We start from the raw sequence: 26,353 nt of genomic DNA on the forward strand, positions 1-26,353 counted from the left end.
GGTGGGGGCCGCCCGGCCGGCTCCCCCGAAAGCCCCCCGATGCTGGTGCCTCCTGCCCCGAGCCACTCGGCGCCCTACCCACGCATACCGTGGGCTCGCCTCCTGCAGATCCTCCGCTCTGCCGACCCCTTTCCTCAAGTGTCTGAACAGTGTGCCAGGTCGCCGCTGTGTACTTTGCCCCCGATAGCCCACCTTTAATTCTGCCACCTCCCAGCATCTCGTTTTTAAGTCTTTCAGCTGTAAGAGGAAAGCGGGGATGAGGCCCTGGTAGGAGAAACAAAAGGTGGAGGGGCCCTAAAATTATTTAGTGATGGTGATTATAGGGCACACGCTAAGGGTGCTTTCAGAAGCTTTCATCGAGAGGGAAACTGAGGCTATTAAATATCACAAAATGCTAGCAACTTCTGTTAAAGCAAAACACCCCAAATGTAGGAACACCTCTAGGAATATGAGTTCTGAGTGTTATTTCCCAACGTCCACATCAACTAACCCAGTAAAACCCCTTTGGCCTCAAGAAAAACCATACTCCCAACACACTGCAGAAATTCATCTGGGTAGACCCAGAATCTTAAGTTTTTATAGAGCGAACTTGTACATTTGAATTTTGTCCACACACAGAAACTGAAACGTCAAACTGCAGTGTTAGTATTGCAAATTTCCTTTAAGACTGGAGGTGACTCGAGTACCTGGAGGTCTGAGAATAACTCAGTAACTTGTTAGGATCCAGATTGCTTCAGCACAGTTCTACGCAGCAAACCTGTGCTCACCCACGGCAACTGTGTGCAGCGCAGAGGGGCACGCAAACCTCATTGAGACACACGGCCTGGGCTTGTAGCCAAGCCTCCTTCCAAGCCTTTTCTCCCATGGGTGCTCGTTTCCAGCTTTTTGCTTTAGGGTTTGCTCAAGCAACAGTGCACACAGTCTACTGGTTCTAGGTTCAAAGACCAAGCTGGGCTTAATATTATTATGCACATGAGGGGTTTTTTCAGTTCCGAATTTTACTTTAACATCGTTAACTGTTACCTTCATTTTGAGCTTGGAAAAATGGAAAACTCGTTAAAATTTACTGCTTTTGTGATGAATGGAAATTTGGTTGAAATACACCAAAATGTGAATACTGTATATGAAGTGATATTTTAAAAACATCTACCACATGTATCTTGTACTTGGTAATTATGAAAATCCTATATTCTCAGTGATTATAGGATGTTGCCCAACAACCCACTAATTTACTTCTACATAATTTTGTCTCTCATATTATGCAAATTAACATCTTGTAAGAACAGTGAAATTAATCTTTTAAGTTTACTGAACATATCCAGACACTTTTTACCTTTGTTAATGTTTATCATTTGATCAAATATCCCCAGTTAGGAACATTATCTATTTTGTTTAAAAAAAAAATGAAAATGTAAATTGAATCAAGTCTAAAACTCAACTTTCCTGACTCCCTCCAATTACCATACCGCCAAACTATTCACTTTGTTAATGAAAATGGGAGTGACGTGTGGATATATTTTTTTAAGTGAGTATCACTCGTTATTGATTCATCTCAGAAAAGCCACTAATTCAGGTAATTAGTACAGTTAATTTCCCATGTCTTCTTTCTAAATTACTCTTCCAATTCAACATCTTGCCCATGGATATAAAAGGATATTAATGAATTTTGGGGTTAAAAAACTCTTAGAGACAGATAACATATCTCAGAACTTACAAATATTTTCTCTCTCTACTGCTAGAAACACCATAAACATCTGAGACGCATACCCAGTAACACTACAAACCTGTTTTGATGTCAGATAAACACAATGTTCACACCTACAGGTTTTTCAATCTTTATATGTCAATTACCTACTAGTTCTGAGAAAGGGTTGCTTCCTAGGTAATGAATATAGAGACAGGAAATGTCTTTGAAATAAGAGATGTCTTGCTATCATGTAGAACTTGGCAAAGCAAACATCTGATGACTTTAAGGTCCTCACATAAACACGCAGCTAAGTCTGGTTGCTCCAAGGAGGTGTGCAATGCTGTTCTATTCCGCCCCAACAGCCGAATATGACATTCTAACAGCTGACCAACGAAACTATTTTTAGTGGTTGATTCTGCCTGCATATTCCTTCCTGTAAAACTTAGAGAATATCCTCTATTTCTTCCTTAAAGATTTGTAATTTCTAATAATTTGAAATATAAACACAGTTTCGCTTGACAATTTACATCAAATTCTAAAAGGTATTTTGAATTTCATTAGAGTCTCAGGCAAGTAATTTTTCAGGAAGTTATCTTTAATGTCTATGCTAAATAAATAACATGTACACACAAGACAAAAACCACCACTGGCTTTTATAAAAATCCAAAGTATAAGAATCCAAGGAAAATGTGGAGGTGGATCGACTCTTTCAAATTCTAGAATTGAGCACCTGCATACAAGAAATCACCCTGATTAATTTTCTCAAGCTTAGTTATTCCTCATTTTTAAATTCTACATGGGACAAAACAGATACAAATACTTTTGTGCAAATTAACTTTAAAAAATACAGTATGGCTTAAAAGTCAGCAGTTGTTCCTGCAGCATCATGCCACATAAGCACACTTGAGTCACTATTCTACTTTAGCCATTAGTCTGAAGTGACACCCTGTATGCATCTACAGGCAACAGAAACCTAATTACTTTGTCCCAAATAGGAATAAAGGAGTAAGATGCTATTGAAACAAGTTAATTTCTAGGCGTTTGGGTAAAGGCAATAAACATTAATGTAATTCAAGAAATAAGATTCGTGCCCTGGCCAGTGTGGGTCAGCTGGTTGGAGCATTATCCTATAAACTGAAAGGTTATGGGTTTGATTCCCAGTCAGGGCATAAGCCTGGGCTGCAGATTTCATCCCGTCGGGGCTCATACAAGAGGCAACCGATCAATGTTTCCCTCCCTCCTCCTCTCTCTAAAATCAATAAACATGTCCTCAGGTGAGGATTTAAAAAAAAAAAGAAAGACTTGCAAGGTTTTTCTATTCCCTTTATATGTTAGAAATGTCTTATAAAAACATTATGTGACTCAGGAGGAATAACAGGAGATAGACATAGCTCATTCTACTCTTCCTATCACACTTAAGAAATAAAATTCATGCAATTTTAAAAACCCAATTTCTTATAAACCCAGTCAATAATATCTTTTAAAAAGTGTAACTGGTTTTAAGAGATCACAATAAAATTAAAAAGTTTTAAATATTGCCATATCAAGGAAAACAAAGCAGTCATTTTTACAAACACAAGAATGTAAGTTGCTTGGGCAGTGAAATTAAAAGTCTGGCCTGGGCTGGTGTGGCTCAGTGGATTGAGTGCCTGCCTGCGAACCAAAGGGTCTCCAGTTCAATTCCCAGTCAGGGCACATGCTTGGGTTGCAGGTCAGGTCCCCAGTTGGGGGCCCACAAGAATCAATTACACATTGATGTTTCTCTCCCTCTTTCTTCCTCCCTTCCCCTCTCTCTAAAAATAAATAAAATCTTTAAAAAAAAGTCTATCATGTACCATCCTGAGCTACAAATTGACATATAGATTACCTTGCAAGCAGCTGATTTTATTTACATTAATGACAAGCTTAACGTTCACCAATTACAAGTCTACAGGTTTACTTGTTGGTAATAGTTGAACTTTTCCTAAAGGATTTTTGGGAGAACCTTTATATGAGACCCTTTCTTTTTCTGACGGCTTCCTAAGGACCCTGTTATTTATCCCAGAAGAAAAGCCCACATTATTATTTACAACAGGTTTTAATATATCATAATTTGTCAGATCCTCCAAGGGAACCTTAGTCTGGCCATCAGATACCACTTTCTCTGTATAAGCTCTGGTTGACCCAAGGAAAGCATTCATGGAGCCTGGGTGCCTCTTCATCTGTGGGAAAGATTTACAAGTTAATTCCATGCTTGATTTTGAAACTGCCTCAACAGTAGACTGCTCTCGTGATACAGACTTCTGTTCTCTTGGACCTGCTTCAGTACACAAAATCAAGGAATCTTTGGATGCACTTTCTACACAAGAGGAAAAAGCACCATCACAGCTCACTGCTTTAACCAGAGAAGCGGCATCATCAAGATGTGCCGATTTATGCCTTATAGGTTGTCTGTTATACTCTAACAAAGAAGTAATTCTTCTGACAGACTGACGGACAGGTGTGCGCTGCAACTTAAGAGGTGATTTCACTTTTGTCCTATTTGGTTCATTTAAAGAAAGCTTATTAAACCACCGTATGTGGTCTGAAACCTTACCCTGCTCTGTTACTTGTACACCTTTATAAACTGTTGTGTCACATGTCTCCACAAGTGGGAGCTGTTTAACCACTCTCACGGGCCTAGGTTTTGACAACTTGGTTATATTATATGCAATTTGCTCTGAGGAAGAGGTGGTAGCTGCATCCTTTCTAGAAGCTGTGCATTTTGGTAAGTTCTCTTCCATCATATTCTCCTCCTTTAATTTAGCACTTAGTTCATGTTCATCCCTTGGGGACTGTTGTGTTTTTATTTGTTCATCACTGGACAATTCTTGCTTGCTTAAATAATCATTTGGTATATCTGAATGAATGCTTCCGTCATGTTCCACCTTCATCTCAGTGGAGTAACATTTTATAGTTGCTTCTCTACCTAATTTTTGAGTTTCATGTAGTGAAAAGTCTCTTTCTGAAACACTGTTTTCACTTTTATCAGTGTGGTGTTCACTTGATTCTATCACAGTCAGATCACTAGTTTTGAAGAGAGTTTTCCCTGGGCTATCTGCTATAGAACGTGTTTCATTTAATTTTTCTTTCCCCACATCAGTTATTGATGACTGCCTGTGATTGATCAATGTATGAAGATTACTTCCAGACTCAGAAAATGCTTTCTGAATTTTCACCAAAGTCTCTGTACTCAAATTATTTTCATCCCCACTAAGAGAGCTTGCAGTTATGTTGTTATTATGCTTACTGTATGCACTAGGAGATGTCAGTTCATATGAATTAATAGATGACTTTTCCATCATAATATCAGGCTCTAAAGAACAGTTTTCTACTTCAAGACTTCCCTCTATCAGAGAAGCTTCATTTGCTTCTATTTCTTGAAAACTTGAATGATTAGGTCCTGTCCAAGACATTCGGTAGCTTGTTCCATCTGGTTGCTCTGGAGTTAGTAAGTTTTCCTCAGACTTACTGATGTTTTTTGAACCTAAAATAAAGCAGTTCAGGGTTTTTAATCATTTATATTTGACCTAGTTTTGAAATATTATCCAAATACATGCTAAATAAAAGTACTAAGCACTTAATTACAATAAATTAAAGATTTGTGGTAAATGAAGTAATTTTTAAATGTCAAACATTTTCCTATTTTAAGCATCCTTCAATGGTTCACAAAATATACATTGCCAATTCAAATATTTTTATTCAAACTGAATATTAAATTTCTAAAACAGTAAATTCCTTAATGCATTTTATCATTAATAAAGCAACTAAAGGTTATGTATCAACTTTATTTCAATAAAGCTGGAATTCTTTTTTTAAAAAAGCAACTAAAAAGTAGGCCTTTTGAGTAAAACTCTAACAATATCATGTAAATGTACCTTTACCTTTCTTTGTTAATCTTTCATCAATATCTGGGCTAAAAAGCAGACCCGTTTTTACATATTCAATCCTATTTTTAAAACTTTGTTGATTTGCAAGTCTTCGACCAACATTTTCATGTCTATTGACACCAGAACACCCATTCTGCACAGACAAAAAGAAATTAAAAGTTTTGGTAAAAAAATAAACCAGTTGATTTTCCAAATATTAAGACAAGTTAAATTTTTATAGTTATAAAAATCCTCTATAGTGAATTAAAAATGATATATATGACTGAGAAACAATTTTATAGCAAACACAAATATATATTTGCATGCTGATAAGTTGTAAGTATTTGACTTGGCTATTAATTGATTTTATGATCCAAAATAAAAAAATAGCCTCACATATTCATTAAGTTAAAAAATAACTTACGTTTAATCTGTGCCAAGGCCTATTCACAACAGTGAAAGAAAAAAGAAAAACAAATGTAACTCAAGCCCAAAATCTTACCTTCATGGAATTTATATTCTAAGTGGAGAGATTAAGAGCTGAACAAAATAAGCAGTCAATTATACTGTATAATATAAAACAGGGGTCCCCAACCCCCAGCCACAGACCAGTAAAGGCCTGTTAGGGACCTACATCATGAGTAAAGCTCGCTGAGCGCCGCCTCCTGTGCCTCCTCCCCTACTGGTCCCTGGTGCTAAAAAGGTTGGGAGCTGCTGATAGAAAAGATCAAAAGTGCTGTGGAGCGTAGTAAAGCAGGGTAGGAAGAATATGAAGTGATTAAAAGTAGGGGTGTAACTTTAAACATAGTGATAAGAAGATGATTTGTGAGTAAAGAAAAATGAGGATGAAAGTAATGAACGTATAAGAGGGAAAACATTCTGGGGACAGAAAAACACCAGTGCAGCCTCTAAGGCTGAAGCCAGGTCTGGCATATTTGACCAACAGCAAGGAGGCAAGAATGGGTGCAGGTGACTGAGCAAGGGGTAGCAGCAGGAAGAGAGCTCAGAGAGGCAGACTGAGGACAGGTCACGGGAAGGGCTGCAGTTGATGGAAGAACTTTTTTTTTCCAGAGTGAAATGAGGAGTCACTGGAGGATTCTGAACAAAAAAGTGACAATGACTTCACTTGGGTTTTAAAAGGATAATTTTGGCTGGCATACTCTAGCAAGGTAGAGGCAAACAGATCTACTAGTAGAAACTTACTGCAGTAATCCAAGCTTGAGACAACAGGACTTAGAGAAAGTTAAAACTGTAGTACTGGTGAGAATTGGTCTGAATATACGTGGAAATTAAAAGTTAGATAGGATTCCCTAATGGCGGAGGCAGGGCACACAAGAGGAAGTGAGGAGTCAAGAATGCCTGCATGGTTTTTGACCATACCTGAGACGGTGAAGACTGCAGACAGAAGTGATTGGGGGAAAGGGGGAGGAGCAGACAAATAGAGGCAGTGAAGAAATGCATCTCGGAGCTCTGTTTCGGACAGGTTACGTTCAAGATGTCTACTGGACCGACGTCCAAGTAGGGAGGTCAAGAAGGCAGATGTTAAGAAACAACCAAGTTGTTCGGAAGAGCATTCTGGGCCGGAGATAGAAACTTGGAAGTCTGAAGTACATATATGATATTTAAAACTGATGATCACCATTGAGTGAGTGGAGAGAGAAAAAAGAGAAGTCCAGGGATGAACCTTTGGGCACTCCAAGGCAAAGAAATTACATTCAAGAGGAGCAAGTGACCAGCCAGAACAAATGTGGCTGGCAGGTGGGTTCAAACAAGGACTGTTATTTTCCCAGTGGCTTGAGTAGTGGTAACAGCACGGGTGACCTGGCTGAGAACAGTCGCCATTAGTGTTGGGGATGACAGCCTCCCCGAAACTGGTTGAAGCATAGTAGAAAAGGAGGAACTGGAGATATGCAAGTGTAAGAGGTAGGTATACAGAGGACTAGAGAATGAGAAAGTAGCTGGAGGGGAAGTAGGGTTGAGAGGGTCTTTCAGCATCAAGTGTACAGCTTTATGCTAAGATGAACGTCAATGAAATAGTGAAAGACAACTTACTACATCTTTGCTACTTCTCCCCAGACTAAATTTCAAACGAAGCGATCTTCGAACTTTTTCTGTACGACTGATTTTAGGAGAAAAGCAGCCTGCTTTTTCTGATGACACCCTAAAAAGTGGAATTAAAAAATGTCAGCTTATAGCACAAAAACTGGAGAAATTTTTGCAAAAGGAAATTTGAGAATGTCCACAGCAAATCATATTGCTAGTAATTCAAGAGTAATAATTTTCTAAAATCAGTTAAGTTTTACGATACCATATATGAACACATTGTATCTGCATACAAAAATGGTTTTTCCTATCTATCACAAGAGTTATTTAGTCACTTATAAACCTGAATCACTAGAATAAACGAACTTTATAAATAACCAGAAATTTAAAAATTACCCACAAGAACATGAAGTAGGATTTTAAGAAAGCAAATGACTCAAATTAGGAATCTTTCCCTGGAGAATATATAAAGGACAACTGATTAATACAACTACAAAGGCAGAGAAAATTTTAAAATTGTAATTCTTGGGATAAAGAGAAGATATTTTATTAACTATCTACACCAAATATTTATCCAATGAAAACATAATATTCTGGATAAATTACCTGCAAACTGTTTTGCTTGCAATCCTTTTGCTTCGCCTTGGTGCATCTCTGCTGATCAAATGAGTCCCGCCGATGGCTATGGGAGAGACGGAACTCTGAGATGACCCTTCTGGGCTTGTATCAAGGTGCACTATAAAAATAAACACATTGTAATATACCATACATACTTATTTTCTTTTTCAAAATACAAATTATTATTAATAGCAATTAGACTTGAAGTCTTAATTTCTACTCCTAAGCCACAATAAAAATCATATGACTTCTGCTTCAAAATTTCAGGGGCCAACTAACCCAACTCAACTAAAAAAAAGAAGTATCAATTTCCTACTTTTTAGATGCCAATGAAAGGTCAGATTAACCATTGCTTTCACATTGGATTTGTGCTTTAAACTCACTTAGGAATACAAGGGAGGATTGGGCACTGTTGGAGACTGGAGAAAAACCAAGCTTTAGTGACAGACAGACTTGAGTTTGTTCCACTACTTACTAAATAGCTTTAAGCTCTGAAAATGGATTTCTATGGCATATAGAAGTATTACTGTAATGAATATAAAATGTCCAGCACAGTATTGGACACATAATATTAATAATTGTCCCAAAATTAAATGATTGAAAAACCATTTAAAGTCTGAGTATCCAGTATGCACCTGCTAACCTATTGCAGTCCATTTGACTCGAGTATAATTTGTCCAATATTTTTGGCAAAAATTATTTATAACACATGCCTAACTACTTGGCTGCTGCCATGTTCCATGCTTAAAACTGCTGGCTAGAAGTTATTTGACACTATCATGAAACTGACTATAGTAAAATAGTTATGAACAGAAGCTCCCTATATATTTGACTTATATTTGAATTATTCCCGGGTATACTCCACAAACATGAACCCTCTTAACTCATCACTGGTATCAATAAAGAATTCACACGGGTCCCCAGAGACACCCATGTTTTAATAACCATTAATAACTGTAGCCCTGGCTGGGGTGTAGCTCAGTGGATTGAGTGCCGGCCTGTGAACCAAAGTGTCGCCGGTTTGATTCCCAGTCCGGGCACATGCCTGGGTTGCGGGCCAGGTTCCCCAGTATGGGCGTGCAAGAGGCAACAACACACTGATGTTTCACTCCCTGTCTTTCTCTCTCCTTTCCCCTCTTTCTAAAAATATATAAATAAAATCTTCAAAAAAGAAGAAAAAAAGTAACTGTAATAACTGCAATAACCATTACAGTGACCTTGGGGTGCATTTGACTAAAGAAATTTGGAGGCCAATATAATATATCCAATGTGACACAGGTAGCTTCATTCTAAGGCTGCAGTGATCACAAGCAGGCATAGCCAGAATACATGGCATAGTGCAAAGTTATCACATATATATGAAAGAAATTATATACAGGTACTCATGTGTTGGGAACCATCCTGCCTGGTTTCAGGAGCTGTAACCCCACTGACAGGTGAAAAGGCCCCACAGCTAGGGGACCTTGGGACCACAAGCCACTAAGGAGACAAAACTTATCCTCCCAGCAGGGGCTCAGCCTCCTCCCCTTTTACTTCACCCTGCTTGGTCACTGGAGGATGGCTGGATAGTCAATGATGGGTAAGATTCCTCAAGAAAGGAACAACCTAAGACAGACAGTCATGAAGGGGCCATCAGGGAAGCACTTAGGGGATTGTGGAGAAGGGACAAAAAACCCTCACCCCTTGGCTTTATCATAGCCTGAGTCTTCATTCTGTCTGTAAATTCTCCTAATTTCTTGACTGCTTTGTTTCCCTCTCCTAATTCAGGCCTGAAACAATGCCAAAGAGGGGTGAAGCCCTGTGCTGAACTGGCGTTTCCTGGTAGGGGGTGATCAGGCTGAAGAAAGAATTCATAAAGTTCTGTGAAACCTGCTTTGCTAAGAATGTCCTCAATTTAAATGTTAAGGGTCCAAGCGCAAAATGAGTTTGTTTCCCCAGGTTTTATGGCCAATTGGCGTCACCCTGTCTACCAGACCCTGACTCAAAAGGGCCCCCATGATCCCAGAAATGTTATCTGTAAACCATACCTCCTTTCTTTGATATGCATCCCTGTGCAAGCTAAACTCAATTAAAGCCCATTGAGAGAGGGGCTAAACACCTTTCTCCTCTGAGAGACTGGTCAGCCTTTCCTCCCCAAGCAGATCATGTCTTGGTAGAATTATTCTCACCCACAGTGGCCAGGGGGAGCTCTGCAGGAGGAGCCCTCCCACACTCATGGATTTTAGATTCATATTGTTGCCTTTATACATTAAAAAAAAAACACAAAACATTCTGCAGATAGAATCTATTAAATTAGGCCTGAGAAAGTAGGGTCGAAGAAAAATGGTGAGTTAAAATAACAGGATTACTGTTGTTGAACTTTTTGACTTCTGTATTAAAAAAAATTCACTGATTAAGCACTGGCCTGTGTAGCTCAGTTGGTTGGAGCACTGTCCCATAGACCAAAAGGTCACAGGTTCAATTCCTGGTCAGGGCACATACACAGGTTGTGGGTTAGATCCCTGACTGGGGCACATACAAGAAGGCAGTCAGCTGATGCTTCTCTCTCTCTCTAAAAGCAATGAAAAAATGTCCTTGAGTGAGGATAAATTAATTAATTAATTAAAATTAAAATTAAAGACAATTCACTGATTAAGCAGGCTTATACTAATGTTACAATAACACAAGAATGTTTAACCTATTTTGGGGGAACTTAAAGAAAAAGAATCAACAGGTTCATCCTTGGGGAAGATGCACTAATGCTATTAAGGCAAAGGCTTCACATGTGCCATTTGGAAAAAGCTTTCCAAAGTGGAAAAGTTTTTTTAAATTTAAAGAAAACACAAAGTTACTTTAAAAAAGTTCAAGTCTTCAACCTCTGAAAAAGCTACAGACATAGCCTCAGAGCACTTATCATTATACTTTAATGAACAATGGAGAACCTGTGAAGAGCCAGAAAACAAACTGCTATTCTGTTTACTTTTTAAATAAAACAAACAAGGAAAATATAAACCTTTTAGACAATAGAAACAAAAAAAGATGCTTTCAAGATCTTAGAACCAAGCTAATAAATTCAAAATGGAACTCGTAACATTGTCAGAAACGAATAAAAATCTAAAAGAATCAGAGATCACTCACATTGTAACTAAATGTGAGACAAGTATGAGATGGAGGACCCAGGCTTAGTGACGGTTTCATTTCATTCTGGGCTGAGTGTAAGGGTAATAGGAGCTAACTGTAGTCTACACATGCTACTAAAGAAGCCAATTCAACCTAGACCACATGAACAAAAATCTGGCATTCAAATTGACATGGTTATGTTATATTATTTTCTGGAGGCTCTGGTTGGCCACATTAGGAACTTGTAGTGCATTTGGAAGAAAATGGCTGGGCTGGTAAGGGATCTGGAAACCATGCTACAAGAAACAGTATAAGCAAAGTTTTTAAAGCTTTTTATGAAAGCTAATCCAGCATAAAACATTGAAAATATTACCCCCTCTGCCCCAAAAGTGCAATCCACAATGGTTTCTCCAATGGTAATACCCCCACTCTGGATTCAGAGATGACCAAACTTCTAGCAACATCGAGTCAACAGAACACAGCAATATAGTTATTGCTATACATCCAGGAGTAACTAAAGTAGAATTTCAATTACATAAAACCTAAGCATCAATGCTATCCATGGAAGCCCAAACTTCCATGTCCCTCTGAGTTATTCCTCCTAACTTTCAATGGACATGGCCACAAAACACATACACATTAATCATACTGACCAGTGTCCATTTTAAAATTTAGAGATCTTGCCCTGACCAGTGTGGCTCAGTAGGTTGGGCACCGTCCCACAAAGCAAAAGGTCACCAGTTTGATTTCTGGTCAGGGCACATGCCTGGGTTGCGGGTTTGGTTCCCAGTCAGGGCACATGTGAGCGGCAACTGGTCAATGTTTCTCACATCAATGTTTCTCTCCCTCCCTTCCCCTCTCTCTAAAAACAAATAAATAAAATCTTTAGAAAATAAAATAAAATATAAGTAAAATTTAGGGGACTTTATAAAAATTCAGACTTGACTTATTTTTTTTTTCTTTCCTCTATGTGTCCAAGGCATGAACCAGGCATGAACCAGGCATGGGCACAGACCAGAAGCCAACCTGGGATAAACAAGGAGTTACTTTGTCCCTGGCTGATATGAGACAAGCACCACCACGCCAGATACAACTCTACCCAGATCAGGGACACACACTTCATTTTTTAAAAAAAGAATTAAGCTCTGGTTTCTCACAGGTGGCGTTAATGTGAAATAGCACTTTGCCCAGAACAGGCACTCACGTTAATATTTACAAGCCAATTGTATATCTTACACTTGCTAGCTGACACTGGTGTAGAACTGGTACTGAAGATACTACTTGGCAACAACTCAAAGTTAAAATTGTGCTTGATAGACTTCCTTTTCTTGCTTGAGAAGCCATAAGAATCTACTGGCAGTTTACGCTTAGCATTTGGTGTAAGATTCACTGGCGACTCGGATAGCTGGGCTGAAAAAACAAAACAAAACAATTTATTGTTTATTCTAAAAAGTTGATAAAAAAGTTTTATAAATTTATTCTTACAAAGCTATTACTTAGGGCTAAGCAAAGAATGATGATATGCTTACATTATCAAATGTTATATAAAACTAAATTAATACCTGCAATTCCATAAAATATAGGCAAGATGCAAAGAGGCAAGATTCTTAGCACAGTATTAACTTAAACCAAATAGACTAAAAGTTGCTTGTAATTCACATTAAAGAATATTAACATAGGGAAGAAAATTATAATCAAGGAGTTAAAACAAAACTGATTAAATATTGTTTCTGCTTTTCATTTTAACTGAATATTAATCGGTTAATTTATTTAATCTGGAAAACAAAACAAATGATTATATTGTCTGTTACTAGACTAAATAATTTCAACCATAAGCAAACTAAGGTAAAAAAAACTGGAACATGCACTAATAAACATCCGGCTCTAAAACAAAAATATGATTGAGTTATTTTCACATGTTCAATACCATCTAACTTACAAGCAACAGAAAAGCATAATTTTGAAGACTAAAGATATAACAATAGACTAAAAGAAATTCTTACTTAAAATTTTGGCTTCATTTTATCCAATGTAATTAATAAGACACTAACATATAACAGCATAGTATTATAGTATGGTATCCCCATTGAAAATAATGTTGAATTTGACTAAACCAAAATAATTCAGACATTTTCATTTAAATAAATACATATAATACCTACCGATTCTTTCTTGTTGAGGTGTAATAGAGGGTGTTCTGTTATATTTAAGTTTATTTAGTGCTCCACTGACAAAATCTGAAATGCAAGGTATACATAATCATATAATCAATGATAACTTAACATTTACCTATCTTTCACCAATAATTCCTATTGATATTTGTGGTCTTTTAGCATCTAGGTTTGTATCAACTTACATGTTTTAAAGATAATTTAAGGTTATTTAAAGGGAATTATTTCAAAATAGGAAAAAATTAATGATATATTTTTATTCCATTCCACTTATACTCTCATATCTCTCTCTCTCTCTCTCTCTCTCTCTCTCAAAAAAAGATCTATAATACCAAATGAAATGCAAAACAAGTATTTATGATGTACGGAAAGGTATGGAAGAGGAAAGCATTACTTGTTGAGGAGAGTAGAAGGAAGTAGCAACAGGAGAGAAAGCTTTGCAGGATAAGTAACACCTTGCCTGTGTTCTGAAGGATTAGTAGGTGCTGATTTGGACTAGGTGAACAGCATATGCAAAGGCATGTAAGTAAAACAGGATTTATGCATACTAGAAACCAGTAGTTCAGTGTTGCTAGAGCAAACAATGAGCAATGGATGTGGTAAGAGATAAGTCTTCTATATTAGGAAGAACAGGGCCTGTTTGTCATTTTGAAAGACTTGAACTTCTCCAAAGGCAAAGAGGAGCAAAACTGTCTGATCTGCATTTTAGAAAAATTACTCTGGCTGCAGTTTAAAAGACAGACCTAAGACAGCAAGCTTCCTCGGAGGCAAGCAAACTAGCTGAAGGTTCTTCTAAGTATGTTACTAAGTCACTAATCAAGTATGTAATCTGTACCTACAATGTGTCAAGCACCTGACAGCATTAGAGATACAACAGTGACCAAACCAGACATAGTCTTTGCCTTTAGGGAACTTACTCTATGAGAGAAACAAACAACAAATAGCCTAAGAAAATACTAAATGTATAATAACAAATGGATTAAGTGGTCTGAAGTTAAAATGTAACAACAGATTTACACTAGGGAGTCCAAGGTGTCCCTAAGGAAGTGATATTTGAAACCTGAAGGAAGAGTGGAAATTAGCCAGACAAGAGATGAAGGTCTGAACAGAGGCAGGAATAGTGGAAAACGGAGGCAGGAATAAAGGTATTTAGGAGATCAAAGTTGTAAGTGTTGGTAAGTACTGAGATGTAAGGATGAGGAAAGAGTAAATATAATACACCCTTCTAAATATAAATATAAAATTCTGATTTTGATGACTGAGTAGATAAGAATGCCACCAAAAGAAACAGGAGATCATGAAAGGAAGAGTTAGACATGCCTCTGACACTGCCGTGGGCATGAATCCACTTGCGGGAAGACCCAGGCTGGAGAAGTAGGTTTGAGATTTGCCGGCCTAGAAATGGTAGTTTTTAAAAAGGAAGGTGAATGAGATCATTTAAAAAAGGGACAATGGATAAGAGGATCAAGTATGGAAGAATGGAACATTTAAGAGGTGGTCAGAAAAATCCAGAAAAATGAGACAGAACAAATGGCTTACAGAGGTAGGAAAATCATGAAAGCATAGCATTACAAAACAAAAACAAATAATGAAGAAAGAAAAAAATATTAGGAAGGGAAGGAAACAGTCAAGTGGTCAAAGAAATTCTCAATAATGTAGGCCAAAAAAATATACACTGAATTTAGCTATTACAAAATTGTGATTTCAACAGGAGTATTTTCATGCACAATCATGTCCCCTAATTTTTAGTCACAACGAAACACAAAAGTCTTCTAAATATGTTAATTTAACTGATTAATCACTAAGTATCACTCAAAATAGTTATTTAAATTCAAGCTCAGCTATAGCCCACTTATGTATTGAGAAATCTTACACCCTCAAGTGAAATACGTACAAACCAGAGGAGAATACTGAAAACCTCAATGAAGAGCCAAAATAGGCAATGCTCTACCTCGCAGGCAATGGCTAAGGAAGCCAACCTTCATGAAACCAGGGCAGATAAACAAGATTAATACGGGAGAAGGAACCAAAAAAGTGAAAAAGGAAGAGAAGAGAAACAAGTGCCAGAGCAGGAGAAGAAACAACAGAGCAACAGACTCAGCCACAGCAGGTGACACAGTTAGACCAGCACAGCAGAGTCGGGAGTACGGACAGACAAGCTGTTCCCTCCACAGCCTGAGAGATGGTTATCTCTCGAGAGAAAAAGAAAAGTTATGTCCCAATCCCTTTAATAGTCTCATGAGCCTACATTATATATTCCAGGGAGTACCACACTAAGAATGGCATCATGTTAATTAAACCAGCTCAGCACTGCACCACTGCCCACAAAAGACATTCATTAGCACAAAGACAATGCAGAGGAGCACATGCACTCACACACATAAGCAGAATGGGAAAATCATGAGACCAAATTCCTCTTACTTATTTTAAGAGTTTGCTCGTGGAATTCTGTATAGATTCTGGAGCAATGCAATTATTGAGAATCGTCATATCTAGCATAAAATTAAGTTAGAGTAACTAACTCATATAATACACAGCAAAATAAAAGCTCTAGAGATTGGTTGCATAATGTGAATGTACTGAAAACTACTGAAATGTATACTTAAAAATGGTTCAAATGGTAAATTTTGTTATAGTTTTCCACAATTTAAAAAGAAGTCAAAAGATTCTTCAAAGCAACTGCAATCAGATCACACTGATGTTTGTGTGGCACTTGAAAGCCAGACGCCAAAAAAAAAACGGTGGCTAGCTATGTATAAAATAACCACTGATGGTCTAGAGCTCCTGAACAGTTTCAAATTGCTAATAAAATTGATGTATTTTATGACACTTGACAAATGCTACCATAACCTATTTGAATAAAGTACCTCTGAGTTTAAGCCAAATGTAAGTAACTCAACTTACTATATTTGTTCAGTAGTTTATGTCTATTCAGTAAAACAAAAAAACAAAAAAAAATTTCTGGGTTGGATACAATGATGTGTAAAACATGGCATCTACCTTTAAAGAGCATTAAATATAATAGGTAAAAGAGTTATGCACAATGAATAAATATAAAACCAGATGAAAACTATTAGAGTCTAGAACATTATAGAATGTTGAAGAAGAAATTTCCATACTAAAAAGAGGGAGGGGGAAGCCTGCTTAACAAGATATTTAGGTTGAATTTTGACAACTGGATATAATTTAAACAGCAGGAGTAGATGGAAGTAAAAACATTATGTCAATAAACGGTATATGCAAAAGAACAAAGTGTGTAGAAAACAACATAGAATACAGTTTGACTACGGCATAGATTGCAGAAAGGAGAAACAAGAAATAGTACAAAGGCAGGCTAAAGCATGCCTTTAATGCCAGGGCATGAACATCAGCATTCATCATGAAGGTTTCTGAAAGCGGTCTGTGTGAGATACATGTTAGAGTTACACATGAAGAATGGCAGCTTTGGCAGCAATGGCAGGGCAGATTCAAAGAGGAGGCACAGAAACCAAGGAGACTCTTACAGGAAAGATGCAGTACACACTGCAGGTAGAATCTTAGAGAACCTGAAGACTGTGGAAATATAGATAGTAAAGGAAGAGTTAGGCACAATGGCTTAAAGCCCAAGTGATTAGAGAATGGCAGTGCTATTGACAGGAAGTGGAAGTCAAGTAGAATCAGTTGTAAAGAAGGTAAAAATGATGGTTCCAAAATGCTGACCCTAAACTACCGAGGAAAAGCAGAAGTGAAGGTATGTATCTAGCAGTTCTTTACTAAAGCAGAACTGATGTGGTTAAATAAAATAATTGTTATTAAATAAAGCATTTGTATGAACTGTTAAAAAATAAGTAAAGTGGAACTGAAATTTGTGAGATAACAGTGAAAGACAGAGATCCAGTGTTCATCTATTCAGATGAGATAACCGAAACTATAGGAGTGAATGAAGTCATAAAGGGTAATAAGAGACATTCTGTGCCTGAGAATAGCTACATTTGGGGTAGGCAGTTTAATGGGTTGAATTGTGTCCTCAAAGATATGTTTAAGTCCTAACTCCCAGTGCTTGTGAATGTGACCTCATTTGTAATTAGGGTCTGTGCAGTTGTTTTCAGTCACCTAGTTTGTGGTACTTTGTTACAGTAGCCCTAGGAAGCTGATGCAGAAGGCATAAGAGAAATCTACAAAGGAAACAAAGAAGAAACAGACGGCAATGCCATATAAACCAATAGATTAAAAAACTAATGCAATAGTTAATAATAATTTGTTCCGATACTCAAAAATAAATTTCTAAGACAATTAGGGGAAGGTATGGTCACAGACTTCATCAAGGAGATAAGAAGTCTTATAATTGATTTCACCAGGACGGCATTCTGGGTCTTTCTGATTCTTCCTTGGTAATGTTCATTATTTATTTCATATTCCTAACTGATTCATATCACTTTAAAATCATGATCTCACAACTGGATTACTGCCACGCATTTGAGCCTGTTCTCACTTTCTCCAAGTCTCAATTCTCCACACCAGGTAACTTTCTAAAATATTTTAATCATGTTACACCTCTATTCATAAACCTTCAATAGTTCTCCAATGCCCAGCTTAATATTCTAATTCTTTAGCCTGACATTAAGCTCACCAAAATATCATCCTAATAAATACTTCAACCAAGTCACACTAGTCGTTTTACATAGAGATTACTTTTCCTTGCAAAAATCTTTTTTCATGGCTTCTCATCCTGAATATAATACAAGTACTCTGACCCTCCACCCAATCCCCCTAGATTCTACCCATTCTTCAGGAAGGTTCAGTTGGACCTATTTGAAGAGTCCCTGATCATTATAGTCCTGGGAACTTTTCTCATTTGAACACATCTGGTTTGTCCTAAAATCTAGCACTTAATATTAGATTATATTGTCATTTTTACTTTTCACATGTGTATGTCATATCTTTCCCACTATGCTGTAAGCATCAAAAAGGCATACACCATGGCTTCTGCTTCTTTATGTTCAAACACATTTCAGATAAAAGCAAACAGCTGTACTTCCATAAAACAGGCTGTTACTGCTACTTACTTCCCACACTTTGTCTTCGCTTTCTTTTATAGTCAATAGGAGTCTCATATTCGCCTTCTTCAAAGCCTTCCAGTGATGGAGTAGCACAGAGACCTTCAACACCCAACATAGCCGGTATCTTTTCCAGGATAAAATCGGGAACATGCCCTAATGGAAAATGTTCACAATTAAGATCTTTCCTCTACTACCTCTTGAAATGCTTAAATAGTACATACCAACTTTCTAATAGTTGTCTGCATAGTTCACATGGAAGAAGGGATCTCCCTCATTTAAACAAATCCCATTATTTAATAATGCAACCACAGCCCTGGCTGGTGTGGCTCCGTGGATTGAGAGCAGGTCTGTGAACCAAAGGGTCACTGCTTCCATTCCCAGTCAGGGCACATGCCTGGGTTGCGGGCCAGGTCCCCAGTTAGGGGCGCGCGAGAGGCAACCACACGTTGACGTGTCTTTCCCTCTTTCTCCCTTCCTTCTCCTCTGTCTAAAAATAAATAAATAAAATCTTAAAAAATAATGATGCGACTACATCTTACCAATATCTGATGCATAATCAATAAAAGTCTGCACTACTGCAGCCTGTAACCGCAGCTTTTTTTCTGTGTTGGCGGACATCTTTTCATGTCCTCCACTTGTCTGAAGAAGGTTTGGTGCAAATATCACCGCGAGATTGCTACTATCCATCTTATTCTCACTGGACCTTAAATTAAAAAATAATTTACGAGATGGCACCAAAAATTATTATTAAATAAAGAGTTAAAATGTATTAAGTACATTTTGAAGATCTCTTACTTTACCAGTCAAGCACAAGTTAAGACACAGTTACCTTTTATCTACCCATCTTAATAATCGGCTTGAAATAAGACAACCAGAAATATACAGCTCAAATATATACATATATATATATCTCATAAAAATCACGCAAACCACAGAGTCCATGCTTTGTTTTTCTATACAAATTGAACACGTTTGATTTTCAAACCCACACACAGAAAATCTGAAGTATTAGAAAGCAGGAAGTTATGTCTAGAACAATCAGGCTCACTGACAGCAGGGAAAAGAGACAAATTTGAAAAGCAAACACAAATATTTTAAAAACAGTAAAACTGAAATTATTACCTATAAAAATAAATCCAGCTAACTGAGAAATTAAACTCATTTCCCAAGACTTTTAATTACTACTTACCTAAGAGAAACATTCCTGAGGAAGTTAAAGAAGTATCTTATTGTATCAACAGTGTGGTCAGGCATAAGACAGGAGAGCAACAATGTAGCTTCATTCTTCTGCTCTGTTCCTAACTCTTGAGCTTTGAAAAGTGCTTCGTGCAAATCAGCTGGGAGAATGGGCTCTGGCAATTCCCTAAAAAACTGCTTAAGAAGTCCTGCAATGTCACAAGGCAGTGCAGAAGACAGGCCACTGTCACCATGATCCAGTTTATCCTGAAATAAATAAAATAATCTTGAGTATTTGAGGGCTTAGGAGTATATTGCAAATAAAATATCCTTTCTTATACTCTAGAGATTTCTTTAATAAGTTTCTCTGAACTCTTGTTTTAATATATATCACTCCTTTCTAGAAGGCTAAAAATAATAAAATTTAATGTTTTTTTCAGGTATAGGAACAGGGACCATGAATGTGAAGCTAAACTTTTAAAGCATTATATAAATAGCTTGATTGCACTGATCATTTCACAATGTAGATGTAACTCAAAACATCAAGTTGTACATCTTAAATGTATTTGTGAATTACATCCCAATAAAACTGGGAAAAAACCATATAAATAATATACTGTCTTTTGGAAAACAAGTTCTTTTGAATATGCTTACCTTCAGAGCTTTTAGACGAATAACAGATCCTGATTTCCTAAAAAGCCCTTCTGTATGAATATGCTCTTCTAGAGATGTGCAAGCATCAACAAGAAAACTGAAAGAAAGAAATCTTTTCAGGTGTCCAGGTACACATCCTTCTAAGTTCTGCCTATTATTCTGCCAAAGTGCATGGGCAGACCAGGCAATACACCTCTTTCAGAATCTCTGAGGCCACAAATCTCTTTAATCTGTGATAAATGGTTCTTGCTCCCTAAATTCCTCTCTAGGACCCACCTATTTACCCATGACAACCTCAATGAACCCACTCAGTGCTACATCCTTCCCAATCCCCCATTTTTCTGCTTCCACTCAGAGCACAGGATTTCTCTTTTACACTGTCTCTACTACACCTCATCACATCCAGCCTCTACTGCACCCTCTCCAGTCAGATTATCATCCCCATTACCCCAACAAAACAGCACTCGTCAGAGTCGCCCATGGCCTCTGCCTTGCCAGATCCATGGTCAATTCATTATCTTCATCTTGCTTGTCCCACCAGCATTTGATACACTCGACCACTCTCAGCTCATTTTGAAAATATTTTTTCACTCTTCTGGTTTTCCTTCTGACTCCCTGCCTGCTTATTCTCAAACTTCTTTTCTGGATCCTCTTTTTCTGCCAGTCCTGTACATTCTAAGATGGCCCAGGGCTCAGTCAAGGACTTATTTTCTTCATTCTCTCTCCATGTGTGATCTTGCACAGAGTACACAGCTTCAAATATCTACCATCTACTACATCTGCCCAAAAATAAGGCAAGGTTTTTTTCCCCTCGTCACTCCAACATTACCTCTTAGAGAAGTCATATATATCCCAGCTCTTATTATCCTTTTCATTTTAAAGGTGTGTGCTCAATTTTTACACTGAACAATTTTTAATAATCAATGTTAGCTTTAGATGCTTAGTTAACAGCTGGTACCAACAAATTAGTATGGATGTCAGCTGTAAGCACTGATAAAAGTTGCACTGTCGCACAGTGGCTGAAAGCAGGAAAAGAAATTATAACACAGATGCAGTCATTATTACTGAGAATATGACTTTCTAATCCTAAATGCTGAAAATCATAAATAAACCTTTTGTAGGTTATTTAAAAAGCAAAATAGTAAGTGGTTACCTTATGGAGATTGTGAATCTACACTGACAGGCTGAGGGGAAATGGTTCTAAGGCAGCGACGTGTTTAACAGATGCTTTTGGACAATGAATCCATTAAAAACCTAGTTTAATCGGAATACACTATCCAGAATAAACGTTACTTTGGACATAGGAAAAAGTAATTAGAAAGAGTTAAAATAGTTTCTTAATATGCATTTAAACTATTTTCTTAAGATGTAAACTTCCCTGGTAATTTCTGATGCAGTTAGTTCACAAGATTATTTATGAATAGTAAGCAACATAGAAAGGCTCAAGTTTTATATGAAAACTCTAATTTGATAAAACAAAATAATTTGCTTTCTAGCACTTTTTCATTACTAAACCTTAAAATTCAATCCTGGGAATGAGTACAAATTAAAAAGTTAAAGTACGTAAAAGTTTTAAAAAATTTTTTACATTACTATTGAGAAATGAAATCATTTGCTAGTTCAAAACAAATGTGTGATTCGAATACAACTTTGAAATATTTACTCTTCCTTTCAAACTTTACTTACCTTGGAATGTGTCCATATTCTGGTACAACCGAATGCGGCAATGCATTAAAAGGTACTCCAAATATTTTACCCTAAAACGACAAATTTAGTTCCTCTAACACAAATATTAAGCATAATATAAGTTTTCTTAAACACTAGGCAAATTTAAAAACCTCAAGGAAAAGAAAAGATAGCAGAAATGAATTGTCGGTCATCACAACAAAAGCAATTATTTTAAGCACGTTTGGTGAAAAGTAACTATATTATGCTAGGTGCTGAGAGTACAGTGATGGTAAAAACAAAGTTACTGCCCTCCAGGGATGTGGTAAACTCCATCGGTTCCCAATGCCACAATAGAAAAATCAATCCAGTCAGTGCTTGGGAAATTCTTAAACAGAATTTGTCCCAAAACACTAACATTTCCTTCAAAGTACTACCTGTTCCTTCAGCAACCTTATATATACTGACCTTATATCTTACTTTTGTCACCTTACAAATTTGAACAAAAGGCTAAGTCAATTGATAGGGTACTTCCTAAAATTACAGCTGATTATCTTTTCCACACTCCATGGAACAATGCTATTCAAACTATGTTCTGAGATACCCAAGGTAGGGATTCTGCAAACATTTCATTCAAATTTCATTTAGCTACTTTGAAAATCATTTTAAACAGTCACATGGAAATGTATTACTCAATTATTCACATTTTAATACACTGAAGATCCTAAGAGTGAACTTGTATATGTTGGGTATCTCGCATGCTGCACACACCTTGCCACTATGTTGTGCAGGCGTTCAAACTTAAAAACGTGTCACTGATTAAGAAGGTTGTAGCTTTTCACCAAACTGAAAATAATTAAAGCTTGTATATGTCTACTTACACAAAATTAAATAAGTGTACCTAATTAAGTAAGTATACATAATCTTACAAATGTTAATTTAGCTTAAATGCATCTGCTCTCAAGAATGATCTTGAAGCACTCACGTTTTAAGAGCATCTTATTTAACCTTGTATTTACAGTAAGAAACCATTCAGCATTATCAATGATTCAACAGACTAACAAAATCTCAGCAGTCCCTTTTCAAGCATCTGGCTTCATTTAATTGACAAATACAGAAAAGACAACGCAGTACAGAGCTTAAGAGAGCAAGCTCCTAGAGGCAGGACTGCCGGATTTTAAATACTGGCTTTTCCTCTTATCATGTGACCTTGATCAAATTATTCTTCTCTATGCCTCAGCATCCTAACATAGGTCCTAAGTCATAGTTACATAAAGAATTAAAAGATGTAAAACGTTTTTATCAGTGTCTGACACAGAGTAAGCATTCAAAGAACACTTGTTGCTGTTACCATTACCATTTCAAGGAGAACTACTTAAAAAAAATGTTAGTATGGGCAACACATTTTTTGGGTACATCAAGATTTTCTTGATACTATGAAAGCAAATAAAATGCAAAAATAAATCAGATGCTGAAGCTGACTGTAAGTCTACATATGTCATAAATAAGTAGAGTTCAGGTTTTTTTTCTTAATTCTCATTATTCTAATACTTGGCTTCAAAAGTAACTGCTAAATTTAATCTCATAAAATAAAGGACATGCTTTTTAAATTTTATATATTGGAATAGCATTTATAATACCATCGTTTAAAGATTTCTAGCACTTTTCTTAAAAAGCTCAAAACTATGATTAGCTAAACAATACCAAAGAACTAAAGAAATCTAGTTTTCAAACAATTACCTATCTTGTTAGATTCCATTGATATAACACTACAGTCTTCCGAATTTCTTTATCAGAAAATTTTATGAGTGTTTCTAGCATGACTATCCGGATGCTGACCATTTATCAGCATCAGTTTAAGTGGCTTGTCACAGGCACTGTGCTAATCCTATCTACAGATCTTAGTGTTTTCTAAACCACCCGAGAAGAGATGCCATCATTCCCACTTTCTAGAGTGGGAATCTGGAGCTTTGGAAATTAAACAAGCAGTCCAAGATCACACACGCAGTGCGGGTAGAGCAGGATTCAAACTCAGGCCTACCAGAATCTACAGACAAGCGTCAGTTTTTCTTAACAGGTAAAAAAAATCCTTATACAAATTCTTTCATATACTTACAAAACCAACAATATTTGCTATCTTGGAAAGCCAGTTTTACAACCAGAAAAAAATGTTTCTTCTTAAATATAAACAAATACGTTGCCATTAAGTTGCAAACAACAAAAACAATTTCTCCAGGATTTATAAGAGGTATACAAATTATATTTGCTAGCAGTTTTCTTTTCCAGGTACTTACTATCTTTCAGAAAATAAACACTATTAAGAGTTAGTTTTATCAGTTTTCAGCTCTAACTACTTAGAAAGCACCACATAATTAGGCAAATAAGTTTAAAATAAAATGCTTTATATTCTATTTATGTTTCCTAATGAGATTCTTGATGATGCAATAGAGAAATAAAAATCTTATTCAAAATTCCCCTACCTTGACCACCCCAAATCAACAGCTTTTTAATCATTCCATTCTGGCTTCTTATTTTAAAAAAATAGCTTTGTCTCAAAATATGATATAGTCAAGGTGCAACGTTGTAGTTGTTTTTTTCAAACTGGTGAGCACAGAGGTATTATGTGAAGCCTATTCCTAATGTTCTATCACAGCCCCTGATTCATTTGGAAAGCGTGCTGGTCCCCCTGTCCCCCCTCCTCAAATCGTACTCTGCAACAGCGGTGCAGCGTTTGTCTCCCTTCTCACGTGCTACTTGTTCAAAATACCATAAACTGGCAATATTTGGAAATATTTTTAATTGTCACAACTGGGAGGTGCTACTGGCATCTCGTGGATAGAAGTCAGAGATGCCGCTAAACACCCTAAAGTGCACGGGACAGCTCCGCCTGCCTCCCCCGCCACCCCGCCCATTATCTTGCTCAAAATGTCAAGCTGCAGAGACTGAAAACTCCTGCAACTTTCTCTCGATGACCAACAAGCTGTTAAAAAGAAAAAATGTCACTCTTTACACTTCAACAGTTGACCCTTTGGATTGAATGTGGACATACTTAACCACATTCTCTGTTGGATCCACACAGAATGACCACTTTGGCTTGCCCTGTAACGATAGTACGGGAGGTGGTTTTTTTCCCCTAACCTAAATATTCCCCAGAACTTACCACTGTTTCCGTGGCTGCTGTTTCTTTTCTCTTGCGATTGCACTGTCCGCGGCCGCCTTTGACTTTAAGGCCATAGACAGCCCGAAGGTGCTGCAACAAGGCCAACCTCACCAGCCTCTTATTCCACATTCCGGATTCGTCGCCCACCGTCCGAGGCAGGATGTGAGCCCTGAACCTCGTTCGCCACCAAGTCTTCCAACTTCCGAACACTCTCAGGTTTGCGCTCTGCTCCGCTGCCCTGCGGCCACGTCTGGTACAGCCTCGGCCCCCGACCCCAGCCACTTCCACTTCTTTTTCCGCGTCCGCTTCCACCAACCGTCTTCCCTTAACCCTTTGATCCAGCCACACCTCACCTTTCCTTCACTTGCACCGACCTTCTTTCAACTACTTAACACAGACCTTCTTTATCCTTTCGGCCACGCCTGTCACCAGCTTCTCACCACTTCCAGCCAAAGAGCCCCTTTCCTGCACACCCAACTTTGCCCTCGTCTCTCTCCGAAGTGGAAAGACGATTCTTCTCGCCTCTCCGGTCCCCGAAGGGTCAACTGGGTATGCTCGTCTCTGTCCCCACACTCTCGGCCCCAGCCCAGCCGCCGGACCAGCCGGCTGCTTAGGCACGTCTTCCAGTCCCGGTCCCCGCCCGGGCTGGTCCCCGCCGTCACCCCCGTTTCACAGGCTGCTCCTTCCCTCCCCCATTAGCCTGCACGCAGCCCTCGGCCTGCACATCCTGGTGCTCTCACTGAAGCCAAAAAGCTCCCCTCATGCCCCCGCCCCCACCGCCTCTGCAGACAACCGGAGCCTCGGTGGCCTGCCCACCTCCACTTCCAGCCCAGGCTCAAACGGCAGCGCCAAGCAGCGCTCCACTCTGATTGGCCCGCTCCTCTTTTCAAAATCAGGACCTCGGAGGGTGGCCAGAGGCTGCCTGTCTAGCGAGGCGCGGGCGAAGGGTGTGGGGGACAAAATTAAAAATCATGAAAAGAAACGTGAGTTCCGTCGTAGCCATCTTTTTAGAGGAAAATACTTCATAAAGAGTACTTTGATACACTTGGCCTGCGCCTGAGACAATATATTCGGGGAAATGTGATAGACACCTCATTCTAATTCCCCGCCCCCCACCCCGCCCTCCCGGAACCTTGCTGAAACTGTAGGCCTCC

General features: G+C 37.9%; 1 protein-coding gene and 1 pseudogene across 2 annotated transcripts; both read right to left on the minus strand.

The window, feature by feature from the left end:
• Positions 1-2,300: 2,300 nt before the first annotated feature.
• On the minus strand, positions 2,301-26,026 carry ARHGAP11A (Rho GTPase activating protein 11A). Of its 2 annotated transcripts, none has more exons than XM_045201897.2 (12): positions 25,200-26,026; positions 22,061-22,131; positions 20,375-20,471; positions 19,734-19,987; positions 19,084-19,247; positions 18,551-18,697; positions 13,497-13,571; positions 12,571-12,744; positions 8,224-8,299; positions 7,627-7,735; positions 5,590-5,728; positions 2,301-5,192 (listed from the first exon to the last, which is right to left on the minus strand). In XM_045201897.2, the coding sequence occupies exons 1-12, from the start codon at positions 25,326-25,328 to the stop codon at positions 3,607-3,609; spliced, it is 3,021 nt and encodes a 1,006-aa protein (XP_045057832.2). In that variant the 5' UTR covers positions 25,329-26,026; the 3' UTR covers positions 2,301-3,606. The 2 variants fall into 2 exon arrangements, with proteins under 2 accessions (XP_045057832.2, XP_024423930.2); XM_024568162.3 differs by having other exon boundaries at positions 8,224-8,353.
• On the minus strand, positions 12,301-12,447 carry LOC112312113 (small nucleolar RNA SNORA48; annotated as a pseudogene).
• Positions 26,027-26,353: the final 327 nt, after the last annotated feature.

This window comes from Desmodus rotundus, chromosome 7, assembly GCF_022682495.2.
Source record: "Desmodus rotundus isolate HL8 chromosome 7, HLdesRot8A.1, whole genome shotgun sequence".
In the NCBI taxonomy this organism is placed as follows: Eukaryota; Metazoa; Chordata; class Mammalia; order Chiroptera; family Phyllostomidae; genus Desmodus; species Desmodus rotundus.